Genomic DNA, 24,053 nt, shown 5'->3' on the forward strand with positions numbered 1-24,053 from the left:
ATAATCAGAATCCAGGAACAGGCAGAAATCGGTACATGGGAAGATAATTAGATACATCACACCTTAGTAGGAACGAGCAGACTGTTGAACCTATTGCTCATGCAGAAAATAAAACAAATACCATTGCATACATAGCAAAAGCTGTTTAACATTTGAAACAGGCTAGCAGTTTTACATGGAACCAAAGGAGGGTTTAACCCTTGCAATATTTCAGAATGAGTTGAGGTTTAATAAAGAATATCCCCAATAGACATGCAGGAAACCGGTGCCTGGGCCTGTGGCCAGCGCGATGGACCTGCGTTGGACACAGGGTGAGTGGAGTGGTGCTTGCACCCACCTGAAGTAGTAGGGGAGGGGCAGGCACGGGTTGCTGTCGTAACACTTGTTAACCCCAGAAACTTCTCACCTGTGGCCCCAAGCTTTGACAAAATAGGCCCCTAATGCCATATGGCTTTAACTGAAGATTTCCACCAGAAAAGGGTATTTTTTTTTAAACTCATTATTCATAGATAACAATTTTTGGCAGTTTTCTTTTGGCAGTGCTATGCCAATGTAATTTAAGTACAATGTTTTGTTCTTCTGTAGCAGTCAGCACAAATGATAAGAACTTCTATATAAATAGATAATCTATTGTCAGTTTACTGCAAAGAAATCTTCATAATAGTAGGTGTAGAATTGGGATGACAACATGACTGTTCTCTTTGTTCTATTAATAGGCCTAGAAAAGGATTCCCACAGAAGAGCATTGCATTAGTTAGTGTAATGTGTGATGCTGTAACTGAGTCACTGCAGGAGGGTCTCGCTCTGGTCGCAGTAGTGGCCTGCTGAGAGAGATAAGCAAGACTGTCTGCTGTGCTAAAAGAACAAAGAGGGAGCAAATGAAGACCGAGGACAGGAAGGAGAATACATGGAGTGACTTTGAAAAAAATACATAGAATATCCCCTTAAAAGACAGCAAAAGATAACCCAATATGGAGCTGACTTTGGAGGTAATCATATTTTTAATGTAATAATGTATTAGATAGTGTTGAGCGCGAATTTTAATCGCGAATATCGCCACTTCAAGAATTTGCGAATATTTAGAATATAGTGCTATATATTAGTATTCGCGAATAGTGTTGAATATTCTAAATCGCGAATTTATCGCGAATATATTACATTGCCGATTTTCACAATCAAGTAAACAATGACTGGAGATCACGAATTCCCGAATTTGCGGCGAATATTCGGCCAAAAATTCACGAAATATTGCGAATTCGAATATTGCCTATGCCGCTCATCACTAGTATTAGACCTAAGTGATTATATATCTTTATGTGCAATTATAACAACAAACATTACAAATACAATGCAATTAAAAGGGAAGTGCATATCTTCTGCATAGATTGTGGGCCCTCAGCATAATCTCCATCAAATGGCCCATAGAATCCCAGTCTGATACTGTGCATTAAAGGGGTATTCCCATCACATACAATGGGGGCATATCGCTAGGATATGCCCCCATTGTCTTATAGGTGCGGGTCCCACCTATGGGACCCGCACCTACAACGGGAACGGAGCGGGGAGAGCTGTGGCTGGAGGACCCCGGGGTCCGTCCACCACCGAGCTCTGCTCTCTGCTGCTCCCATACAAGTTAACGGGAGTGCACTGCGCACACGCGGCCCCTGCTCCCATTCATTTCTATGGGACAGATGGAAATAGCTGAGCCAGAGCCCCATTGAAATCAATGGAGGGCGGCTGTGCATGACCAGTGCGCCCTCCACTCATTTCCCCGCCCCGTTATCTTTGTAGGTGCGGGTCCTAGCGATATGCCCCTATTGTATGTGATGGTAAAACCCCTTTATTGATACCAAAACATGTTCCAAAGTTATTAGACCATTAACATACCAAGCTTATTCGTTATCTAGTGCTTGACTTTTGACTTTTCCAAAGGCTTTACTGGGCAGCCTTTTAAAGCATCAGTCCTTTTGCACATATACTATGTGTAACACCCCAGAGTTGTGTTACTACACGCCTCTACCCCGCTACTATCTTCTAAGATCCTTTATACTGTTATCTGATGTAATTTATATTATGTCTCCCAGAAATATGCATAAAACTATGTTAAATGTAATGGTTCATGTTATTATCCTGGTTACCAGCAGGTGGCAGCAACTCATTGGCAGGGACAAGTTATAGTTTAGTGTATCTAAGCTGGAATGGTTTATTCCAGCTTAGCTCCCCCCTCTGTTAAGAGGTGGGCTGGACCCACATCCTGCAGTATGGGTGGAGAAGGAAGGTTCCAGCCACCCCATGCTAGGGAAAGGCTGTGTGATAGTGTTCAGGAGAACCGCTTCTTAGGGAAGACAGCGAGGACATAGCCTCGGCTCAGATATGTCCATATATATTCCCCAGCTAGAGCATCTTTAGCGCTGCTGAATGAAGAAGCAGAATCCACAGACAAACTCCAGAGTTCCAGGAAGAGAGCATCCCCTGAGAATCCATCTGTGAGATAAGTCCAGAGTCCTAGGAGAAGCTTATTCCTCCTCAGCTACTGTAGTCTCTCCCCACACAGCAGAAGTTACAGATAAGTGCAGAAGCTAATCCTGCCACAGTTACAGAGCTACCAAGCAGACGATTTATCCTGAAAGCTCCACATTTAAAGCAGAAGTACTCATTCCTACCAATCATTGCCAAAACCTGCTGGGACCAAGAGACCAAAGCTGTCTACTGTTTGGATGCAAGTTATTTCAAGTAAAGCAATATTTGAACTTCATCTAAAGGTCTGGACATCATTTATTCTGCAAAGTTCCTCTATTACTCCTACTATCACTGCACTCAAATTTATTGCAAGGGAGCCAGGAGCCTGGAGTCTGGCCATACCCAGGTAGGAGACACCGTGACACAATTATCACCACCCTATAGAGACATTATAGGCCATTACACCACTATGGCATTCCTAACCTGGGACGTGCGTTATAACACCTTGGAAGGGCCCTGGGATAGTACCCTGCATATGTTTTTGGGCCGATAAAATATAGAAGGAGCTAAAATACAGAATATGTTATCAGCTATGTGGAAAAGATGATTTGTTTGCTTTTGTCTGTTTTCAGTAGGGCTTGTATCTGTGAATATTAATGATGGCAACATCTCCACATATGACAACTACCAAATATGTAGGAGGTGATCGTTACCTGGCAGGTTTTGTTTTTGTTGAATAACACTTTTTGGCTGACTATTTGAGGTGAATTAAGTTATTCTCAGGTTTCAGAAGAGAAATAGGATATTAAAATATTATTGATTTCTGCACAGTCCAAGACTGAAGATCAGTGGATTCAGTCTGATGGTGCAGTACCTGAAAACACATTCATTGCAAAAAGGTTAATTTTGTAATGTACAATTGTTAAGTGGAATGTCGATATTTATTGTATTTTTGAACTCAGCAATATTGTATGGATAAGTCAGGGTTTATCACCTTGATGTAACCCCTTCGAGGTTGCTAGGAGATGGACCTTGGTCTTCCTACCTTAAAGGAAATGTAATCAAAGTTTTTTTTCTGCCAGTTAAAACCAGATAGTAACACATATCCTTTTTTTCTAATCTCTTTTTATTTTTTATTGCAGTTTTTTTAATTTCATTTCCTGAACCCGATTATGGGGGTGGTCATCTTGCCCGAGCTGCATTTAGAAAGCATTAATTGCTTTACAGCACAGTGGTCAGGAGGGGACCTCATTGACTTCTATGGGAGAGTTTTCTTGGCATGCTCTGAGACCTGTGCACAGGACATTGTACAAAGAAAGAATAGATAAGAACATAAGATTTGACAATCACCTATTGTGAATGGTGGATCCTATCTTATCTGTCATTCTAATACTGCCTGTAATAATATTACCTCTTTGTATAGATAAGCAGCTAACTGCAGTAAAATGATCTGAACAGACCAAGAAGTGGAGTCTATTATTATTCTTATTATTCTTAGTGGCCAGTGCGAAAACTACAGGATTTTATGTTTTTTTTTTAAATATACATAGTAAAAAGAAAATTATCAAAAATTATTTAATAATATATTAAACATAAAAATGTAATTTAAACAATAGGTCAATTTCTGATGACACAGTTCCTAATTCTGTACCCCTCTGCCTGGGAATTACAGAAATATACTAAGCACCTCAATTGCATGCCTAAGGTTCTGAGACTTTATAAAGACAGAGAAGAGGAGTACCCCAATCATTGCTGCTATCCATCAATACATTGCTATTGGGAAAGAATTGCACTGTGATCTGCTGTTGGAATTGTGCCTTGATACTGTTGTATTTACTACTACTCCTATTCTGCACTTTAGTAAAGAGAGACCTGTTTATTTGAACAGACTGGCCTGGTCACTGACTTCACTCACCATAAACCGGCCACTGCACCTGCATCCACAATCCTGCCTTGCATCCAGCCAACAGACTTAGCACCAAGGGCCTCAACTGCCACCAGGCAGGAGTCCTGACACCAGGGTGTGCCTTAAGGCAAGAAAGGGTGCATCCACCTACCACTGCACAGTCCTAGTAAGTATCGATCTGAGGATTGCTACTGTGTTCCATGTGCACCGCCATAACCACTTCCACTCCTATCCTCAACTTGCTCCTTCTGGGCTTGCTGCAATAGTAAAAATTCTGATAACGTACAGTAATTTCTGTATACTGTATATTAACTGGAGAGTAGAGTTGAGCGGACACCTGGATGTTCGGGTTCGACGGGTTCGACCGAACTTCACAAAAAAGTTAGAGTTCGGGACCCGAACTTGACCCCGAACCCGAACGCCATTGAAGTCAATGGGGACCCGAACTTTTGAGCACTAAAATGGCTGTAAAAATGTAATGGAAAGGGCTAGAGGGCTGAGAATGGCATCAAAATGTGGTTAAGAGCATGGCAAGTGCTCTGCAAACAAATGTGGATAGGGAAAAGACTTTTGAATAACATAAAATACGCAAAAATAAAAAATAATAATCTTGATCTAGGAGGACGAGGTCCATATAGAGTAGTAGGTTGAGGAGGCAGTGGATGTAGCGGTGTAGGTGCAAGCGGCGGTGGAGGAGGAGGAGGTAGCCTATACTGCTTTTTTGTTTTAAATTTATTTATATTTTTTTAAATTAGGGTACACCCCAAAACATTGGGAATTATAAGTCGTGCTAAATACAGGTTCAGACAATACACTGGCTGCAGGGCAGGCCAGCACCTCCAAGGCGCAAAGGGCAAGCTCAGGCCATGTGCCCAATTTGGAGACCCAGAAGTTGAAGGTGGCAGACCCATCATTCAGTACGTGTAGGCATGTGCTCACATACTGCTCCACTATGTTGCACGTCCCCGTGATGTCCACGATCCAATTGGATATCTTCTCTAGCAACTTTCGATGTTCTTTTATGCGCCTACCATGGTGATCACGGGTGGCAGGGAATCAGGGTTCCAGGCCGGAGAGGGAGCCTGAGAAAGGGATACCACATCCAAGGGAGGTCAATGGATGAAATTTAATGTAATTGAGCGGAAATGTGGGACAAAGTATTGAAGCCGAAGCTTCCAAGTTAAGGAGGGGGCGCGCGGCAATTACCCACTCCCGACTCGGGCAGGTAGTGACAATAAATAACAATACAGGACTCTTAAGATGCCCTGTTATTTGAATGATTAATAAAAAATTATAGGGAATGTCACTGGGGTATTTTGGATTTGGAAACGTTAGCCAGGAGAGGCCCTGCTGCCGCTTTGTTGACTCTAGATAACTTCTGCCTGATCGCACGTTCCTGTGACGTCCACCATCTATTTGGATATCTTCTCTATCAACTTTCGATGTTCTTTTCTGAGCCTACCATGTTGATCACGGTTATCGGCGAATTAGGGTTCCACACCGGAGAGGGAGCATGAGAAAGGGAGACCACATCCAAGGGAGGTCAATGGCTGCAATGAGATGTAGCGGAAATGTGGGACAAGTTATTAAAGCAGTAGGATCGAATGAAAAGGGCCAATTAAAGATGAATTTTAGAAATGTAAGTCCCTGTCACCTATGCAGAGCAGTGGTTTTTCATCGCCAGAAATGGGTTTATGTCACCCACCAATGGAAACGATTATTTTTACAAATTTCGGTCCCTGTCACCTATGCAGAGCAGGAGTTTATTCACGGTAAAAATTGTAAAATGTCAACCCAAGAATGTAACAGAAAAATTAGTGAAATTTATTAACCTGTCTACTAGGTAGAGCAGGGGTCTTTCACAGACAAAAATTGTTGAATGTCACCCGAAAATGTAAAAGAAAAATTTGTGAAATTTATTAAGCTGTCAACTACTGTAGGTAGAGCAGGGGTATATCACAGCCAAAAATTGGTGAATTTCACCCGGAAATGTAAGACAAATTAGTGATTTTATTTTTTTTCTGTCTACTATGTATAGCAGTGGTATATCACACCCAAAAATTGGTGAATTTCACCCGAAAATGTAAGACAAATTAATGAATTTTTTTACCTGTCTACTAGGTATAGCAGTGGTATATCACACCTAAAGATTGGTGAATTTCACCCGAAAATGTAATAAATTAGTGATTTTTGTTTTACCTGTCTACTAGGTATAGCAGTGGTATATCACACCCAAAAATTGGTGAATTTCCCCCGAAATTGTAACAAATTAGTGAATTTTTTTTACCTGTCTACTAGGTATAGCATTGTTATATCACACCCAGAAATTGCTGAATTTCACCCTAAAATGTGACAGACAAATTAGTGATTTTTTTTTACCCGTCTACTAGGTATAGCATTTCGGCCATGCTAACCCTGTCTTCTGAGGTGCTGGCGGTGCCCCAGTTGCGTTGGCGACCTCTTCCTCCTCCTCTGCCTTCGCCTTGTGCTTCCACTGTGCCCCCGCTGTCAGGTGGGAATGCCACCAGCAGCGCGTCTACCAGCGTGCGCTTGTACTTGCGCATCTTACGATCACGCTCCAGTGAGGGAATTAAGGACGGTACGTTGTCCTTGTAATGGGGATCCAGCAGTGTGGCCACCCAGTAATCAGCACAAGTTAGAATGTAAGCAACTCGGCGGTTGTTGCGGAGACACTGCAGCATGTAATCGCTCATGTGTGCCAGGCTGCCCAGAGGCAATGAAAAGCTGTCCTCTGTGGGAGGTGTATCGTCTGTGTCCTCTGTATCCCCCATCCACGCACCAGTGATGGCCATGAGCTGGTCTGGGTGCCACCCTGCTGTGAACATGGTTCCTCCTCCTCCATCTCCTCCTCCTCATCCTCCACCTCGTCATCCTCCAGAACTGTGCTCTGGCTGGACAATTGTGTACCTGGCATTTGTGGGTGCAGGAACCCACCCTCGGAGCCACTTGTGAATGACTGGCCGGAAACCCTATGAAATGATCCCTCTTCCTCCTCCTCCTCCTCCTGTGCCACATCCTCTTCCATCATCACCAGGAGCGTTTTTTCAAGGAGGCATAGAATTGGGATAGTAATGCTGAGAACGGCGTTATCGGCACTGGCCATGTTGGTGGAGTACTCGAAACAGCGCAACAAGGAACACAGGTCTCGCATGGAGGCCCAGTCATCGGTGGTGAAGTGGTGCTGTTCCGCAGAGCGACTCACCCGTGCGTGCTGCAGCTGAAACTCCACTATCGCCTGCTGCTGCTCACACAGTCTGGCCAGCATGTGCAAGGTGGAGTTCCACCTTGTGGGCACGTCGCATATGAGGCGGTGAGCGGGAAGGCCGAAGTTGCACTGCAGCGCTGACAGGCGAGCAGCAGCAGGGTGAGAACGCCAAAAGCGCGCACAGGCGGCCCGCACTTTATGCAGTAGCTCTGACATATCTGGGTATTTTTTAAGGAATCTCTGCACCACCAAATTCAGCACATGCGCCAGGCAAGGGATGTGCGTCAAAGCGGCTAGTCCCAGAGCTGCTACGAGATTTCGCCCATTATTTCACACCACGCTTGAGGCTCACTGGCACCAACCACTCATCGGTCTGTTGTTCAAGGCCCGTCCACAGCTCCTGCGCGGTGTGGGGTTTGTCCCCGAAACAGATACATTTTAAAACTGCCTGCTGTCGTTTACACCTGGCTGTGCTGAAGTTGGTGGTGAATGTGTTACACTGACCGGACGAGGAGCTGGTAGAGGATGAGGAAGCGGAGTAGGGGGAGGAAGCAACAGGAGGAAAACTTAAGCGCCCTGCAATCCTCGGTGGTGAAAGGACATGCAGCAAACTGCTATCCGCCTCAGGCCCAGCCGCCACTGCATTTACCCAGTGTGCTGTTATGGAGATATAACGTCCCTGACTGTGCTTACTGGTCCACGTATCCGTAGTGAGGTGCACCTTCCCACAGATGGCGTTGCGCAGTGCACACCTGATTTTGTCCCCCACTTGGTTGTGCAGGGAAGGGATGGCATGCCTGGAAAAGTAGTGGCGGCTGGGCACGACGTACTGTGGGACAGCCACCGCCATAAGGCTTTTGAAAATCTCAATCTCCACCAGACGAAATGACAACATTTCAAAGGCCAGTAATTTTGAAATGCTGGCATTCAGGGCAGGGGTTCGCGGGTGGGTAGGGGGGGGGGTACTTCCTCTTCCGCTCCAGTGTTTGGGAGATGGAGAGCTGAACGCTTCCGTGGGACATTGTGGAGATGCTCGGTGAACCAGATGGTGGTGTTGCTGGCAGATCCTCTGTTTGCGGGTTGGCAGGTGGCACTGTCACTCCAGAGTTGGATGAAGAGGCCGAGACTGCAGCAGAAGAGGAAGCAGGAGGAGCCAGAGACTTTTCTTGGTTCTTGAGGTGTCTACTCCACTGCAGCTCGTGCTTTGCACTTAGATGCCTGGTCATGCACGTTGTGCTCAGGTTGAGAACGTTTATGCCTCGCTTTAGGCTCTGATTGCACAGCGTGGAAACCACTCGTGTCTTGTCGTCAGCACATTGTCTGAAGAACTGCCACGCCAGGGAACGGCACTGTCTAGGGGACGGCAGCTCCGCTTTTGCACCCTGCTCCCTCTTCTGCTGTGTTAGTGGCTCTGTGCGACCACCGCCTCTTCCTCCGAACTACAAAGGTCACTCGCATGACCTTGATTCCATGTGGGGTCGAGGACCTCATCGTTCTCCACATCATCTTCCACCCAGTCTTCACCCCTTCCTCATGAAGCTGGACAATCTATTTTTTTCACTGCCCTCCTTGTCGGTCTGCACACTTTCGAAAGCCCCAGCAGTTGGCACCTGTGTTTCGTCATCATCCGAGACGTGCTGCGATGGTCCTCCCATGTACTCATCTTAAAACATAAGTGGTTGGGCACCGGTGCACTCAATCTCTTCCACTTCTGGGGCAGGGCTAGGTGGATGGCCCTAGGAAACCCTGCTAACAGAGTCATCAAAAAGCAGAAAAGACTGCTGCATGACTTGGGGCTCAGACTGCTTGGCTGATTTGCAAGGGGGTGAGGTGAAAGACTGATGGACATCAGCTGCAGGTGCCAACTCTATTCTTTCAGCAGGAGACTGGGTGGGAGACAATGTGAAGGAACTGGAGGCACTGTCAGCAACCCAATCTACTATCGCCTGTACTTGTTCTGGCCTCACCATTCGTAGAGCCGCATTAGGCTCGACCAAATACCGCTGCAGGTTCTGTCGCCTATTCGCACCTGAGGAAGGTGTTTCACTTGTGCGTGTAGCTGGCACAGATCGACCACGTCCTCTCCCTGCAACAGGAGCTCCACCAGCAGCACCACGACCAGGGCCATGTCCCTTATTTGATGCTCTCCTCATATTTTTTTTTATAGCAGAATAGAACAGCAGTATGTAAAGGGTGAATCTCACAATGACAGATGCAGCAAAGGCTAAGTATTTTGCCCAAAAAGGGTGTTTTTTTACTAACAGAATATGACAGCAGTATATAACGCTTGAATTTCACACGTGCAGATGCAGCAAGGGCTGTAAAATTATATATTTTGCCCAAAATGGGTGTTTTTTTAAAACCAAGAAAATTATAGCTGTATTTCTAGCTTAAAATGCACACTGACTAATGCGACAGAGGCCTAAGATGAAGGTTATTGGCAAAAATGGGTGTTTGTTCAAAGCCAGAAAATTATTGAAGCATTTCAAACTTGTTTTTAACAATCACAGATGCAGCAAGGGTTGCAATATTAAGTATTTTGCCCAAAAAGGGTGTTTTTTTTACTAACAGAATATGACAGCTGTATATAACGCTTGAATTTTACACATTTAGATGCAGCAAGGGCTGTAAAATTGTGTATTTTGACCAAAAATTGTGTTTTTTAAAACCCCAAAAATTATAGCTGTATTTCTAGCTTAAATTGCACATTGACTAATGCGGCAGAGATCCAAGATGAAGGTTATTGCCAAAAATGGGTGTTTTTTCAAAACCAGAAAATTATTAAAGTATTTTAAACAAGGGCTGCAATATAAAGTATTTTGCCCAAAAAGAGTGTTTTTTTTACTAACAGAATATGACAGCAGTATATAACTTGAATTTCACACTTGCAGATGCAGCAATGACTGTAAAATTGTATATTTTGCCCAAAAAGGGTGTTTTTTTAAAACCTGAAATTTATAGCTGTATTTCTAGCTTAAATTGCATACTGACTAATGCTGAAAAGGCACCAGATGTAAGATATTGCCAAAAAAGGGTGTTTTTTTAAACCCAGATTATTATTGCAGTATTTCAAGCTTGGATTTGAATGTCACAAAAGCACAGATGCAGTGCTGGTGCACTGAGCTTGCATAAAATGGCCGCCGCCACCCACCTAACTAACAGACGGATAAAAGTTATTTTTCTCTGTCACTGGGCTCAGGGCAGGGTAAAAAGATTGTGCACTGCACCCACACAACTAAATCTATGTAGATCGCTGAGTTCAATTGGAGTTCTGATTAAAGATTCTGTCCTATTCTCTCCCTCACAGCAGCAGCATCCTCTCCCTACACTAAGCACAGCAGAGTGACGTGCAGAGCTACGTGACTCCAGCTTATATAGAGGCTGGGTCACATGCACTGGCCAATCACAGGCATGCCATTAGTAGGCATGGCTGTGATGGCTTCTAAGGGCACACAGTTAAACACTTGTTGATTGGCTGCTCTGCAGCCTTTCAAAAAGCGCAAAGAAATCGCCGAACCCGAACTTTTACAGAAATGTTCGGGTTCGGGTCCGGGATCCAAAAATCCTAAAGTTCGGTACGAACCCGAACTTTACAGTTCGGGTTCGCTCAACCCTACTGGAGAACTCTTGGTCTTTGACTGGACACACATTTTCCTCTAAGGAAAATGTGTATGGTGAGACAGGAAATTGAAGGTGGTTCAGAAAAACTAAATGTTGCCTCAAGTGTTCTCCCTATAATCTGACACAGCTTTGAAGGGTATACCATACTTCTGAGTGTACTGAGTGATGTTTTGTTTCAGGCCCCAAATATCCTGCCTGCCAGCTATATCCTGCCTCAGGATGGCAATACAATTGCATCTAAAGCACTGGAAGAGCTGAAGGACCTGTGATAACATCACAGGTCATGTGACTAGTAAAACAGGCAGTGGTTGAGGACCTTCAATTATGTCACCGTCGTGTGACCAGTGCAGGAGAGGATGGCAGTGAAGAGGAGAAGTCCTGGAGGAAGAAGCTGTGGTGAGGTATGTACATGAGAAGAGGTAAGTGAAGGGAGAGGCAGACCAATGCTGGGAGTTGTGGTTATTTAACTGGGACTGTATGTTAGGGCTGAAGGGAGGGATGTTATTTACATGGAACTGTGTGTTGGAGATGGCTGGGGAGGGGGTCATTTTATTTACATGGGACTGTTTGTTGATGGTGGCTGGGGGAGTGAGTGATGTTATTTACATGGGACTGTATGTTGATGGCGGCTTTGGGAGGGAGTGCTGTTATTTACATGGGACTGGATGTTGGAGGGGGCTGGGGTAGGGTGATGTTATTTAAATGGGATTGTATGTTGAAGGCAGCTGTGGGAGGGGATTATGTTATTTAAATGGGACTGTATGTCGGAAGGGGCTGGGGGAGGCAGTGATGTTATTTATATGGGACTGTATGTTGATGGTGGCTGTGGGAGGGAGTGATGTTATTTACATGGTACTGAATGTAACAGGGGTCTGAGGGAGGGAGTGATGTTATTTACTTCGGACTGAATGTTGAGGGGGCAATGTTATTTACGTGGTATTGAATGTTGAAGGTGGCTGGTGGGGGGGATTATGTTATTTACATGGGACTGAATGTTGAGGGGGTGATATTTACATGGGATTGCATGTTGGAAGCGGCTGGAGAGGGGGTGATATTATTTACATGGGACTGTATGTTGAAGGTGGTTGGGGAGGAGGTTATGTTATTTACATGGGACCGTATTTTTGAGGGGGCTGGATAGATGGTGTGATGTTATTTACATGGGACTCTAAGGCGGAGGGAGGGAAATAGTGTTATTTACATGTGACTATATATTGGAGAGGCTGAAGGGATGGGAGTGATGTTATTTACATGGGACTTTATGTTGGAGGCGGCTGTGGGAGGGAGTGATGTTGTTTACATGGAACTATATGTCGAAGGGGGCTGTGTGAGGCAGTGATGTTATTTACATGGGACGGTATGTTGATGGCGGCTGTGGGAGGGAGTAATGCTATTTACATGGGACTGAATGTTACAGGGTTCTGAGGGACTGTATGTTGAAGGTGGCTGGTGGGGGGAATGATGTTATTTACATGGGACTAAATGTTGAGGGGGTGATGTTTACATGGGATTGCATGTTGGAGGTGGCTGGGGATGGGGTGATATTATTTACTTGGGACTGTATATTGGAGGGGGCTGGAGAGATGGTGTGATGTTATTTACATGGGACTCTATGGCGGAAAGAGGGAAATAGTGTTATTTACATGTGACTATATATTGGAGAGGCTGAAGGGATGGGAGTGATGTTATTTACATAGGACTGTGTGGTGGAGGGAGGAATATAACTACAGGGGGCACTGCAGGGGCAGTATAAATACTGGGGGTACTGTAGGGATATTATAAATCCAGGGGACATTATAGGCGTTCTTATTACTACTGGGGGCTCTATAGGAGTGACTTATAGATCCGCCTTATTACTACTAAGAGCACTATGGGGTGCCTTATTACTACTAAGGGGTCTGTAGAGAGCTTTATTACCACTAGGGGAACAATAGGGGGCCTTATTTCTACTGGAGGGGCTCTATGAGGTTATTATTAATACTGAAGGGCTCTTCTACTAATGGGGGCACTCTCGTGGAGCGTTATCATGGTAGGGGGCACTATAGAGGGCAGTATTTCAAATGGCTGCATTTCTGGGAAGCATTATTACTGTTGTGGGCACTGTTGGTGGCAGTATTACTAATGAGGGCATTCTAGAAGTGAATTACTATTGGTGGGACCAGGGGCGGACATATCACCTGTGCAGCCGTTTCAGCTGCACAGGGGCCCAGCTTGTGAAGGGGCCCATTCATACTAGTAAGCGCTTCTGGAAGCGCTCACTAGTATCATACTAGTGAGCACATCCATAAGGGCTCACTAGTATGAATGGGCCCCCACTAGTATGCAAGAGAGAGCCGGTGGCGGTGGAGAGAAGCGCTTACTTACCCCTCCAGCTCCGCTTCTTCCCTGGTCTCCTCCAGCCTGACTGCGTACAGCGTGCACTATGACCTGACACTGTACGCAGTCAGGTCACGTGACTGTCCAGCGCGGGCTGTTTGAGACACATCAGGACACCCCGGCGGACATGGAGAGCAGCGGAGCAGGAGAGGTAAATTTTAATTATTTAGGCAGGTCCATAAATATTGGGACATCGACACAATTCTAAAATTTTTGGTTCTATACACCACCATGGATTTGAAATTAAACTAACAAGATGTCCTTTAACTGCAGACTGTCAGCTTTAATTTGAGGGTATTTACATCCAAATCAGGTGAACGGTGTAGGAATTACAACAGTTTGCATATGTGCCTCCCACTTGTTAAGGGACCAAAAGTAATGGGACAATTGGCTTCTCGGCTGCTCCATGGCCAGGTGTGTGTTATTCCCTCATTATCCCAATTACAATGAGCAGATAAAAGGTCCAGAGTTCATTTCAAGTGTGCTATTTGCATTTGGAACCTGTTGCTGTCAACTCTCAAGAGGAGATACAAAGAGCTGTCACTATCAGTGAAGCAAGCCATCATTAGGCTGAAAAAACAAAACAAACCCATCAGAGAGATAGCAAAAACATTAGGCATGGCCAAAACAACTGTTTGGAACATTCTTAAAAAGAAGGAATGCAGCGGTGAGCTCAGCAACGCCAAAAGACCCGGAAGACCACGGAAAACAACTGTGGTGGATGACCGAAGAATTATTTCCCTGGTGAAGAAAACACCCTTCACAACAGTTGGCCAGATCAAGAACACTCTCCAGGAGGTAGGTGTATGTGTGTCAATGTCAACAATCAAGAGAAGACTTCACCAGAGTGAATACAGAGGGTTCACCACAAGATGTAAACCATTGGTGAGCCTCAAAAACAGGAAGGCCAGATTAGAGTTTGCCAAATGAAATCTAAAAAAGCCTTCACAGTTCTGGAACAACATCCTATGGACAGATGAGACCAAGTTCAACTTGTACCAGAGTGATGGGAAGAGAAGAGTATGGAGAAGGAAAGGAACTGCTCATGATCCTAAGCATACCACCCCATCAGTAAAGCATGGTTGTGGTAGTGTCATGGCGTGGGCATGTATGGCTGCCAATGTAACTGGTTCTCTTGTATTTATTGATGATGTGACTGCTGACAAAAGCGGCAGGATGAATTCTGAAGTGTTTCGGACAATATTATCTGCTCATATTCAGCCAAATGCTTCAGAACTCATTGGACGGCGCTTCACAGTGCAGATGGACAATGACCCAAAGCATACTGCAAAAGCAACCAAAGAGTTTTTTAAAGGAAAGAAGTGGAATGTTATGCAATGGCCAAGTCAATCACCTGACCTGAATCCGATTGAGCATGCATTTCACTTGCTGTAGACAAAACTGAAGGGAAAATGCCCCAAGAACAAACAGGAACTGAAGACAGTTGCAGTAGAGGCCTGGCAGAGCATCACCAGGGATCAGTTCCAGACTTCAGGCTGTAATTGACTGCAAAGGATTTGCAACCAAGTATTTAAACGTGAAAGTTTGATTTATGATTATTATTATGTCCCATTACTTTTGGTCCCTTAACAAGTGGGAGGCATATATGCAAACTGTTGTAATTCCTACACTGTTCACCTGATTTGGATGTAAATACCCACAAATTAAAGCAGTTAAAGCACATCTTGTTCGTTTAATTTCAAATCCATTGTGGTGTAGAGGCAAAAATGTTAGAATTGTGTCGATGTCCCAATATTTATGGACCTGACTGTATTTGCCACTTAGTTTCATTTAAGTGAATGGGTCTGGGCTGCAATACCAAGCATAACCACAATAAAATGTATGCCATTGTGCCTGGCAAGGCTGGGTTCACATCACTTTTTGCCATCCGTTTAACTTATTAAAAAAACATACACGTTAATGGATGCCTCAGACAGATGCCATACAGTACTTTTTTTATTTTTACATATCCATTAAATGAATGGGAAAAACGCGATGTGAATCCACCCTAAGCTGTAAGGAGGCTGCAGATCCCAATGGCAGTGCTCAAACAGTTGATCAGCAGACGTGCTAGGAATCGGACACCCATTGATCAGAAATTGATAACCTATCCTGTGGATAGAACATCAATACTGAACTCCTGGAAAACTCCTTTAAGCTTTTTCAGTATTTTGAGGCCAAATTTGGAATTCGGTTAAATCCGAAACTAGTCTCATATGACTCATAAAATTTATAATAATTTCATTTCTTTTGAATCCTTATCTAACATTACTCATTTTCATAATATACAGAAAGCCCTGTAGCTGAATAGTGTTGTTCGCGAATATTCTAATCGCAAATTTTTATTGCGAATATTGGCACTTCGAGAATATCTAGAATATGGTGCTATATCTTCGTAATCGCAAATATTCTAGATTTTTTTCATCAGTACCCATGATTCCTCACTAATCTTGCTTGTGGGCCAATGAGAAGGCTGCAATATCTTTGAGTTTAGGAGTAGTGTTGATTGCGAATTTTCATATTGCGCATTTTCCCGATTGCCGATTTTCGCAATCAAGAAAATAATGACTGGAGATCACGAATTCTCGAATTCGGCAATATATGACGAATATTCACCCAAATATTCACGAAATATCGCAAATTCGAATATTGCCCCTGCCGCTCATCACTGCAGCTGAAATCATCAGAATTAGCGCTGACGTAATGACTTGCAATACCATGCTCACCCACCTGCAATCCTTCAGCCAGTTTTGTATCATCTCCATAGTACAACCCTCTGAAAGAAAGAGAAATCCTGTGTTGTATGTCATATTTCTTACTGTCTCCTCTTTTTCATGGTATGTGCACAGCTTATGAAGCTGTAAAAAGGATCACTTTATCAAGAAACATCTCTAAGGGCAAAGCAACATGCGGTATCTGATGTTGACGTGTCACAAGGTGGTCCTCCTTTCAATTTAAAAGGATATCAGAAAATGGACCTCTTAGGCTGCGTTCACACGAGCGTGTCCGGATTAGTTCCGGATGCGTCCCGGTGTGTTGCGGCAAACCCGCGCGAGTAGGAATGCAATTGCAGTCAGTTTTGACTGCGATTGCGTTCCGATGTTCAGTTTTTATCGTGCGTGTGCAATGTGTTTTGCACGTGCGTGATAAAAAACCGACTGTGGTACCCAGACCCGAACTTCTTCACAGAAGTTCAGGTTTGGGTTCGGTGTTGTGTAGATGTTATTATTTTCCCTTATAACATGGTTATAAGGGAAAATAATAGCATTCTGAAAACAGAATGCATAGTAAGTGATCAGTTGAGGGTTAAAAAAAATAAAAAAAATTAACTCACCTTCTCCATTTGTTCGCGTAAGTCCCGGTCTCTTCTTTACTTCTCCAAAGATAAACTATGGGCTAAAGGACCTTTGGTGACGTCAGATCACATGCTCCAATCACATGGTCCATCACCGCGGTGATGGACCATGTGATTGGAGCATGTGATCTTACGTCACCAAAGGTCCTTTAGCCCATAGTTCATCTTTTGAGAAGTAAAGAAGAGACCGGGACTTACGCGAACAAACGGAGAAGGTGAGTTAATTTTTTTTTATTTTTTTAACCCTCAACTGATCACTTACTATGCATTCTGTTTTCAGAATGCTATTATTTTCCCTTATAACCATGTTATAAGGGAAAATAATACAGTGAATAGACTGTCACCTAGCAACCATGCGTGAAAATCGCACAGCATCCGCACTTGCTTGCGGATGCTTGCGATTTTCACGCAACCCCATTCACTTCTATGGGGCCTGCGTTGCGTGAAAAACGCAGAATATAGAGCATGCTGCGATTTTCACGCAACGCATAAGTGATGCGTGAAAATCATCGCTCATCTGAACAGCCCCATTGAAATGAATGGGTCCAGATTCAGTGCGGGTGCAATGCGTTCACCTACCGCATTGCACCCGCGCGGAAATCTCGCCCGTGTGAACGCAGCCTTACACGTGATGTGAAAAGGGCCTTCAATGTGATGTATGTCTAATACAAAAGCGTTCAAGTGTTTAAAAAGGTTTTGCCATCTGGGCTATTGATTGCATATCCTAGAGATGAGCCTTCAATGTCCTAGATGGGCCCACCCGTTTAACTATATGTTAAGAAAAGTAACCAGTACTACTGCTTGCTGCTTACTGCAATTTTGGGCATAATTTTCTCAATGGACAGTTAATGCTCCTACGACTGTCTACTAAAAAACAAAAAACAAAGAATTCCCACACAGCACGTAAAATGGTCATATTTTGTGGTTGTGGTTTTAAGGCTTCAATTTTTTCCACATGAGTCAAAGGTGGCAAAACCATGAAAATAATGCATAGCATAACCGTGAAAATTACTGAAAGGGTACAGACACATAATCGCTGCAAATCCGCAGCATATAAAACTGTCTAGTGTATTGTGTTTTTTATACTCACCTTCCCAAAAAGCATTATCCATATCTTGGAAAGTGAATTCTGATACTGACATTATTAGAGCTAGTGCATCTTCTACCTCATAATTGTTGTTCACATGATGTGACCGTGACCAGGCGGAACGTCTGTCTGAGGGAATCATGCCTGCCATTGTTGCAAATTTCATGGGTTGTAGAAATTCCAAACACTGCAAAAAATAAAAATAAAAAAAGTATTACATTTTTTGTATGCAAAAATACCGCTATGCAACTGCAGCTCTGATTTTGGCCTCATGCACACGACCGTTGTTGTGTTCCGTGTCTGTTCCGTTTTCCGTGATTTTCTGCGGACCCATTGACTTTCAATGGGTCCGTTGAAAACTCGGATAATGCACCGTTTGTCATCACGTGATCCGTGTTTCCAGTCCGTCAAAAAAATATGACCTGTCCTATTTTTTTCACGGACAAGGTTCGCGGACCCATTCAAGTCAATGGGTCCGTGAAAAAACACGGAGGCACACAAGATTGTCATCCGCGTCCGCGCGTCCGTTTTTTTCCTATCATTTGCAAGGCAAACTTGACTTAGATTTTTTTTTCACTTTTCATGTCTGGTGATCCTCCAAAAATCAAGGAAGACACACGGAAACAAAAACGGAAACGGATCACGGAACAACTGAACAGCTTTTTGCGGTCCGCAAAAAATACTGTCGTGTGCATGAGGCCTAATATGTACATATTGAATTGAATCATTTGCCAGCTTTAGCGCCTGTGCTGTGGTTTGGAAGTGCCCACCTTGCGTCTGAGTACCGAGTGGTCATCGATGCCACAATTAGAACCACATTGTTTACTCAGTCATCATTGTTAACATCAGACACAGTTTGGCAGGTTACCCCACAGCCATTAACAATGAAGACTGGAAAAATAATATGGTTCTGATTAATTACTATGATGCTGCTGTGCCTCGTATGGCCACCAGGTACTTGGCCGCATACCATCTGCAGTATGGCTGCTTTTTGTGGCCATACACACACTTAGGGGGTCATTATACACATTTTGTTTTTCAAGTCCTGGTTTTGGCTTACAAATACTAATTAAAAATACTGACAATGTGAAAGTGGCCTTAAAAGACTTTTCCAGGCTATTTCTCAAAGCAACTTCCCCAGTGGTAATCTAATCATTGAAGATCTAGTTGCTGTAATTTCCCACAATCAGCTTTGCTATTACTGGGGACAAATTTCCCGTTTAGGGAAAATATATCAGTTATTGTACAGTCACACGGTCAGATTTCTTGGTGCAGCTTTGGAAGCCAAAAACTGGACTGAATTCAAAACAGATGAGGTCGTATCTGTCCTTTATATTTTCTCTCCTTTTATGATACACTTGGCTTCCAAAACTGCATCAGGAAACCTGACCGTGTGGTCTTATCCTTATTAGCTCCTGCTAATTGATCTTCAAATGCCTATTGACTGTCTGGCAAAAAATCGTATTTGATCTTGAGACACCAACAGAAAAGTTAATATCCTGGTGAAATGTTGCTGAAATCTGTATATGTGGTGGGTAGACGAGATCATACTCCAGCTATAACATTGTCCCAGGGCCCTCACCCATCATGTGTCATTTATAATCTCTGTACCTCCTATACAAAAACATTGTCATTCATTTTATTTCATGTTCTCTCTTTTTTAGCATTACTTTTAAGCCTTGTTCTTAACAATCTCTCTTAAAACATAATGAAGAAAGTATGTCGGAAACTGATCCTTAAATCTTGGTGGTACAATGCCTTCGGGAAGACAATTTGAAAAAAAGTTTAGCTCTCAACATGAAGGATAGTCTAGCCAAAATGACAATCCTTAAGATAAGTTATACTCCTGAACCAAACAGTTATGACTGGATGTCCATTAGACAAGTGAATTACAATATATTAGGTTCTGGGACGTCCGTGACATACTGTATGCCCCCAAACCTTATAATAACTTCATCTGACACCAGTGACATGTACAGTGGAAGCAGGAACATTTGAGTAAGTATGAAAATTCACTTATCCGCTACAATAAAAAAATAAATTTAAAAAAACTGAACGGTTAACTACTTGTACAGCAATTAATGTACACACATCCATGCATTAAGAAAATCTTCTATGATTGAACTTACCGTACGTTCTTGTGCCCAGCTTACAGAGATCTGACGGGCACATCTGTTGAGAACTCTTACAGGAAGCTCATTATGACAATTTTGGTATCTTGCTACAACATTATATTTTTTGTAAACCACATGTTATTTATGGAACTCCCATGGCACGTTCTATATTTTAATCACTTGTAACTAAGGGTACTTTCACACTTGCGTTGTTGGATTCCGGCAGGCAGCTCCGCCGCGGGAACTGCATGCCGAATCCGGCAATCTGTATGCAAACGGATACCATTTGTAGACGGACCCGGATGTGGGTCCGTCTCACAAATGCATTGCAATACCGGATCCGTCTCTCCGGTTGTCATCCGGAAAAACGGATCTGGTATTTATCTTTTTTATATTTTTAAAGGTCTGCGCATGTGGATCGTTTTTTCCGGAACACTTGGAGCAGGATCCAGCATTAAAGCATTTCAATTGAAAATAAAGCCAGATCCGGCATTCCTACAAGTTTTCCGGAATTTTGGGCAGATAAAATACTGCAGCATGCTGCAGTATTTTCTCCGACCAAAACCGTATTGTGACTGAACTGAAGACATCCTGATGCATACTGAACGGATTGCTCCCCATTCAGAATGCATTAGGATAAAACGATCAGTTTTTTTCCGGTATTGAGCCCCTAGGACGGAACTAAATACCGGAAAAGTTTAACGCAAGTGTAAAAGTACCCTTAGATAGTATTGATGTAAAAGACTATATTTGCATGTGCAGTGTGTGACATGGTTGACATAGGACATAAAGAAAAAATGTTGCTCTATAGATGTTTAGGGGCACATTTATTAAGACCACCTTTTTAGACTCTGGTCTTAATAACCCCTATACCTGGCGGTGAGTCTCTATGAAAATGCAGTGCAATTTGCAGGCAGCATGTTATAAAGCAGAAGGAGCTGAGCAGATTGACATATAATTTTGTGGGAAAAGAATCTACAGAACTTGTAGTCTATTCATTTAAATCTCTACTTGGCTTGTTTGAGCTCAGTAGCCAAGTGGACGGTCCTGTCAGTGACTGATAGCTATCTATATATACATACTTATACAGGGAACACTGTCAATGGCTGATAAGATGACCCACTTGGTTACTGAGCTCAGAATGAGCAGAGATCATAATGAAAATAATACAAGTTTTATGAATGGTGCATAAGTTTTTCCCACGTTTTAGGAGCATTCCACAAAATACTGATTAAGGGGTTTGATATACCTGCTTCCACAAAATATTGATGGGGGGTGCAATATACCTGCTTCCACAAAATACTGATTAAAGGGTTTGATATACCTGCTTCCACCAAATATTGATTGAGGGCTACGATATAACTGCTTCCACAAAATAATGATTATGGGGTTCGATATACCTGTTTTCACCAAATATTGATTTTGGGGGTGCGATATACCTGCTTCCACAAAATACTGATGAAGGGGTTTGATATACCTGCTTCCACCAAATACTGATTGAGGCCTGCGATATACCTGCTTCCACAAAATACTGATGAAGGGGTTTGATATACCTGCCTCCACAAAATACTGATTGAGGGCTGCGATATACCTGCTTCCACAAAATACTGATTAAGGCTTATTGCACACGACCGTATGTTTTTGCGGTCCGTTTTAAACGGATCCGTTGTTCCGTTTTTTGTTTCCGTGTTGCTTCCGTTTCCGTTCCGTTTCCGTTCCGTTTCCGTTCCTTATTTTAAAAAACAATATCCGTATGGTTTCAGTCCTCGATCCGTTTTTTGCAGTTCGCAAACGGAACAAAAAAAAGGTGTGAACATCTTTCTTGAACACATCCCCTTTTTCACTCCCCCTATTTAACTTGGTCATGTGCGACTTGTTACTCCAATTTTATCAGCTTGTTGCAGCATTGAGAGCGTACTTGGAATCCTGTGTTTGGCAGACATTGGATTGTGGCTACAATTTTCTGTTGTATCATGGCTGAGGAGGAACTGGTTCTCTTGTGCTGGCTGATTTCTCGGGAACAGGAACAGCAGCCTACTATGCTGAACGTGGAACCGAGGAGGAGGAGGCATTGGGTTCACCCAATTCTCTGTCAGCGGCGCAGGAAGGGTCATTTCCACACGCTGTACATGGATCTGCGACAGCATCCTGAGAAATTTCATGGGTATTGTCGTATGTCTGTGAGCAGCTTTGATTTGTTGTTGGCGTCTCTGCGTCCTGGCCTCACTTACCAGGACACTAATATGAGGCGCTGCATTTCTCCTGAGGTACGGCTCATCGTCACGTTGAGGTATGGATATTTCATATGATTTATATGTTTGTGTCATAGTTTAGATGCAATGTGATTATGAGTATATATATTAGTCTAAAATTGTGGTTGTTAAAGACCAGGCATGCTCAACCTGCAGCCCTCCAGCTGTGGAAAAACGACAACTCCCAGCATGGCCGAACAGCCTACAGCTATCAGCCTACAGTAGGGCATGGTGGGAGTTGTAGTTTTACAACAGCTGGAGGGCCGTAGGTTGAGCATGGCTGTTATAGTATATACTGTATGTGTTGCATGACTGTTTTTATGTTTGTGTCTTCCAGATTTTTGGCTACTGGGAATTCATTTGTATCTCTGCATTTTGAGTTCCTGCTGGGAGTCTCAACTATTTCTCGGATAGTTCGTCAAACCAGTGATTTGATTTGGCAGCAACTCCGGGGAGTGGTGATGCCAGTGCCCAAGGCTGAGGATTGGATCCGAATTGCTGAGGGTTTTTATGTTGATGCGCAGTTTCCGAACTGCATTGGGGCACTGGATGGCAAACACATACGTGTTAAGAAGCCGCCTCACTCAGGGTCCCGGTACTACAATTATAAACAGTATTTTTCTGTTGTGCTAATGGCCTTGGCTGACAGTAATTACAAGTTTTTAATTGTGGATATTGGGGCCTATGGGAGCACTGCAGATGCGTGCATTTTCAGTTCTTCTAGAATGGGTGATCGGCTTCAAGCCAACCAGCTTTCACTCCCAGGGGCCAGAATGCTGCCAGGTTCTGCGGGACCACCGGCTCCATTTGTTATTGTGGCTGATGAAGGGTTTGCTTTGACACCCCATGTCATGCGGCCCTTCCCCAGACGCAACCTGGATGACAGCAGACGTATATTTAACTATCGGCTGAGTCGAGCCCGTCGGTATGTTGAGTGTGCGTTTGGAATACTCTCACAGAAGTGGAGAGTATTACTGTCATCCTTACAGATGGCACCGGAGAATGCCACCAAGGTTATTCAAGCGTGTGTGATCCTGCATAACTTTGTAAGGATTCATGATGGTCACTCAGAAGTTGATGAATTGGAACCTGGTACGTCTTCTTCATCCGGAGGATTGGACCAAACCCTTCATGGACGACCTGGAACTGCAGGGATTGCAGTTCGGGCTCTCTATGAGCAATATTTTTCAAGTCCTGAGGGAGCATTGCCGTGGCAGATGGACGTAGTGCATGGCAGATAATGAATTGTCTGGACTCTGGGCATCTTAGTATTTATTATTTTCCAGTGTAATTTCTTGTGTGGGTGTGGGGGGGGGGGTTTATGGAGATAGTGTAGGACTCACAAGACAAAGAGGACCCTTGACGTGGGCTTGTGGGCTGGGGTTCCAATGTAGACAATAAAAAAAATAACACTATGTAGTAAATCATGTTCGCTGTGAACATTTATATTTGTATTTTGGTCTACATTAACCCTCTAATACCTCATTATCCTTATATATTTATTACATATGTATTGTGTGTTGAGATTGCCTAGTCTTTATCTACATTTAACATTTTTTTAACATTCTTTATCCCTGCAGAGCGCTTTAAAGACGCTGTCCATTGTCCTGCCATTGGAGGTTATCCCAGCACTTGGAAGATTTGGCTTTGTAATAC

The 24,053-nt window shown here is 43.6% G+C and overlaps 1 protein-coding gene across 1 annotated transcript; it reads right to left on the minus strand.

Moving 5' to 3' along the window:
* Window positions 1–710: 710 nt before the first annotated feature.
* On the minus strand, window positions 711–22,423 carry LOC120993932. Its single transcript, XM_040422394.1, has 6 exons — window positions 22,377–22,423; window positions 22,064–22,293; window positions 20,161–20,252; window positions 18,035–18,218; window positions 16,320–16,365; window positions 711–824 (listed from the first exon to the last, which is right to left on the minus strand). The coding sequence occupies exons 1-6, from the start codon at window positions 22,421–22,423 to the stop codon at window positions 755–757; spliced, it is 669 nt and encodes a 222-aa protein (XP_040278328.1). The 3' UTR covers window positions 711–754.
* Window positions 22,424–24,053: the final 1,630 nt, after the last annotated feature.

This window comes from Bufo bufo, chromosome 3, assembly GCF_905171765.1.
Source record: "Bufo bufo chromosome 3, aBufBuf1.1, whole genome shotgun sequence".
Classification (NCBI taxonomy): domain Eukaryota; kingdom Metazoa; phylum Chordata; class Amphibia; order Anura; family Bufonidae; genus Bufo; species Bufo bufo.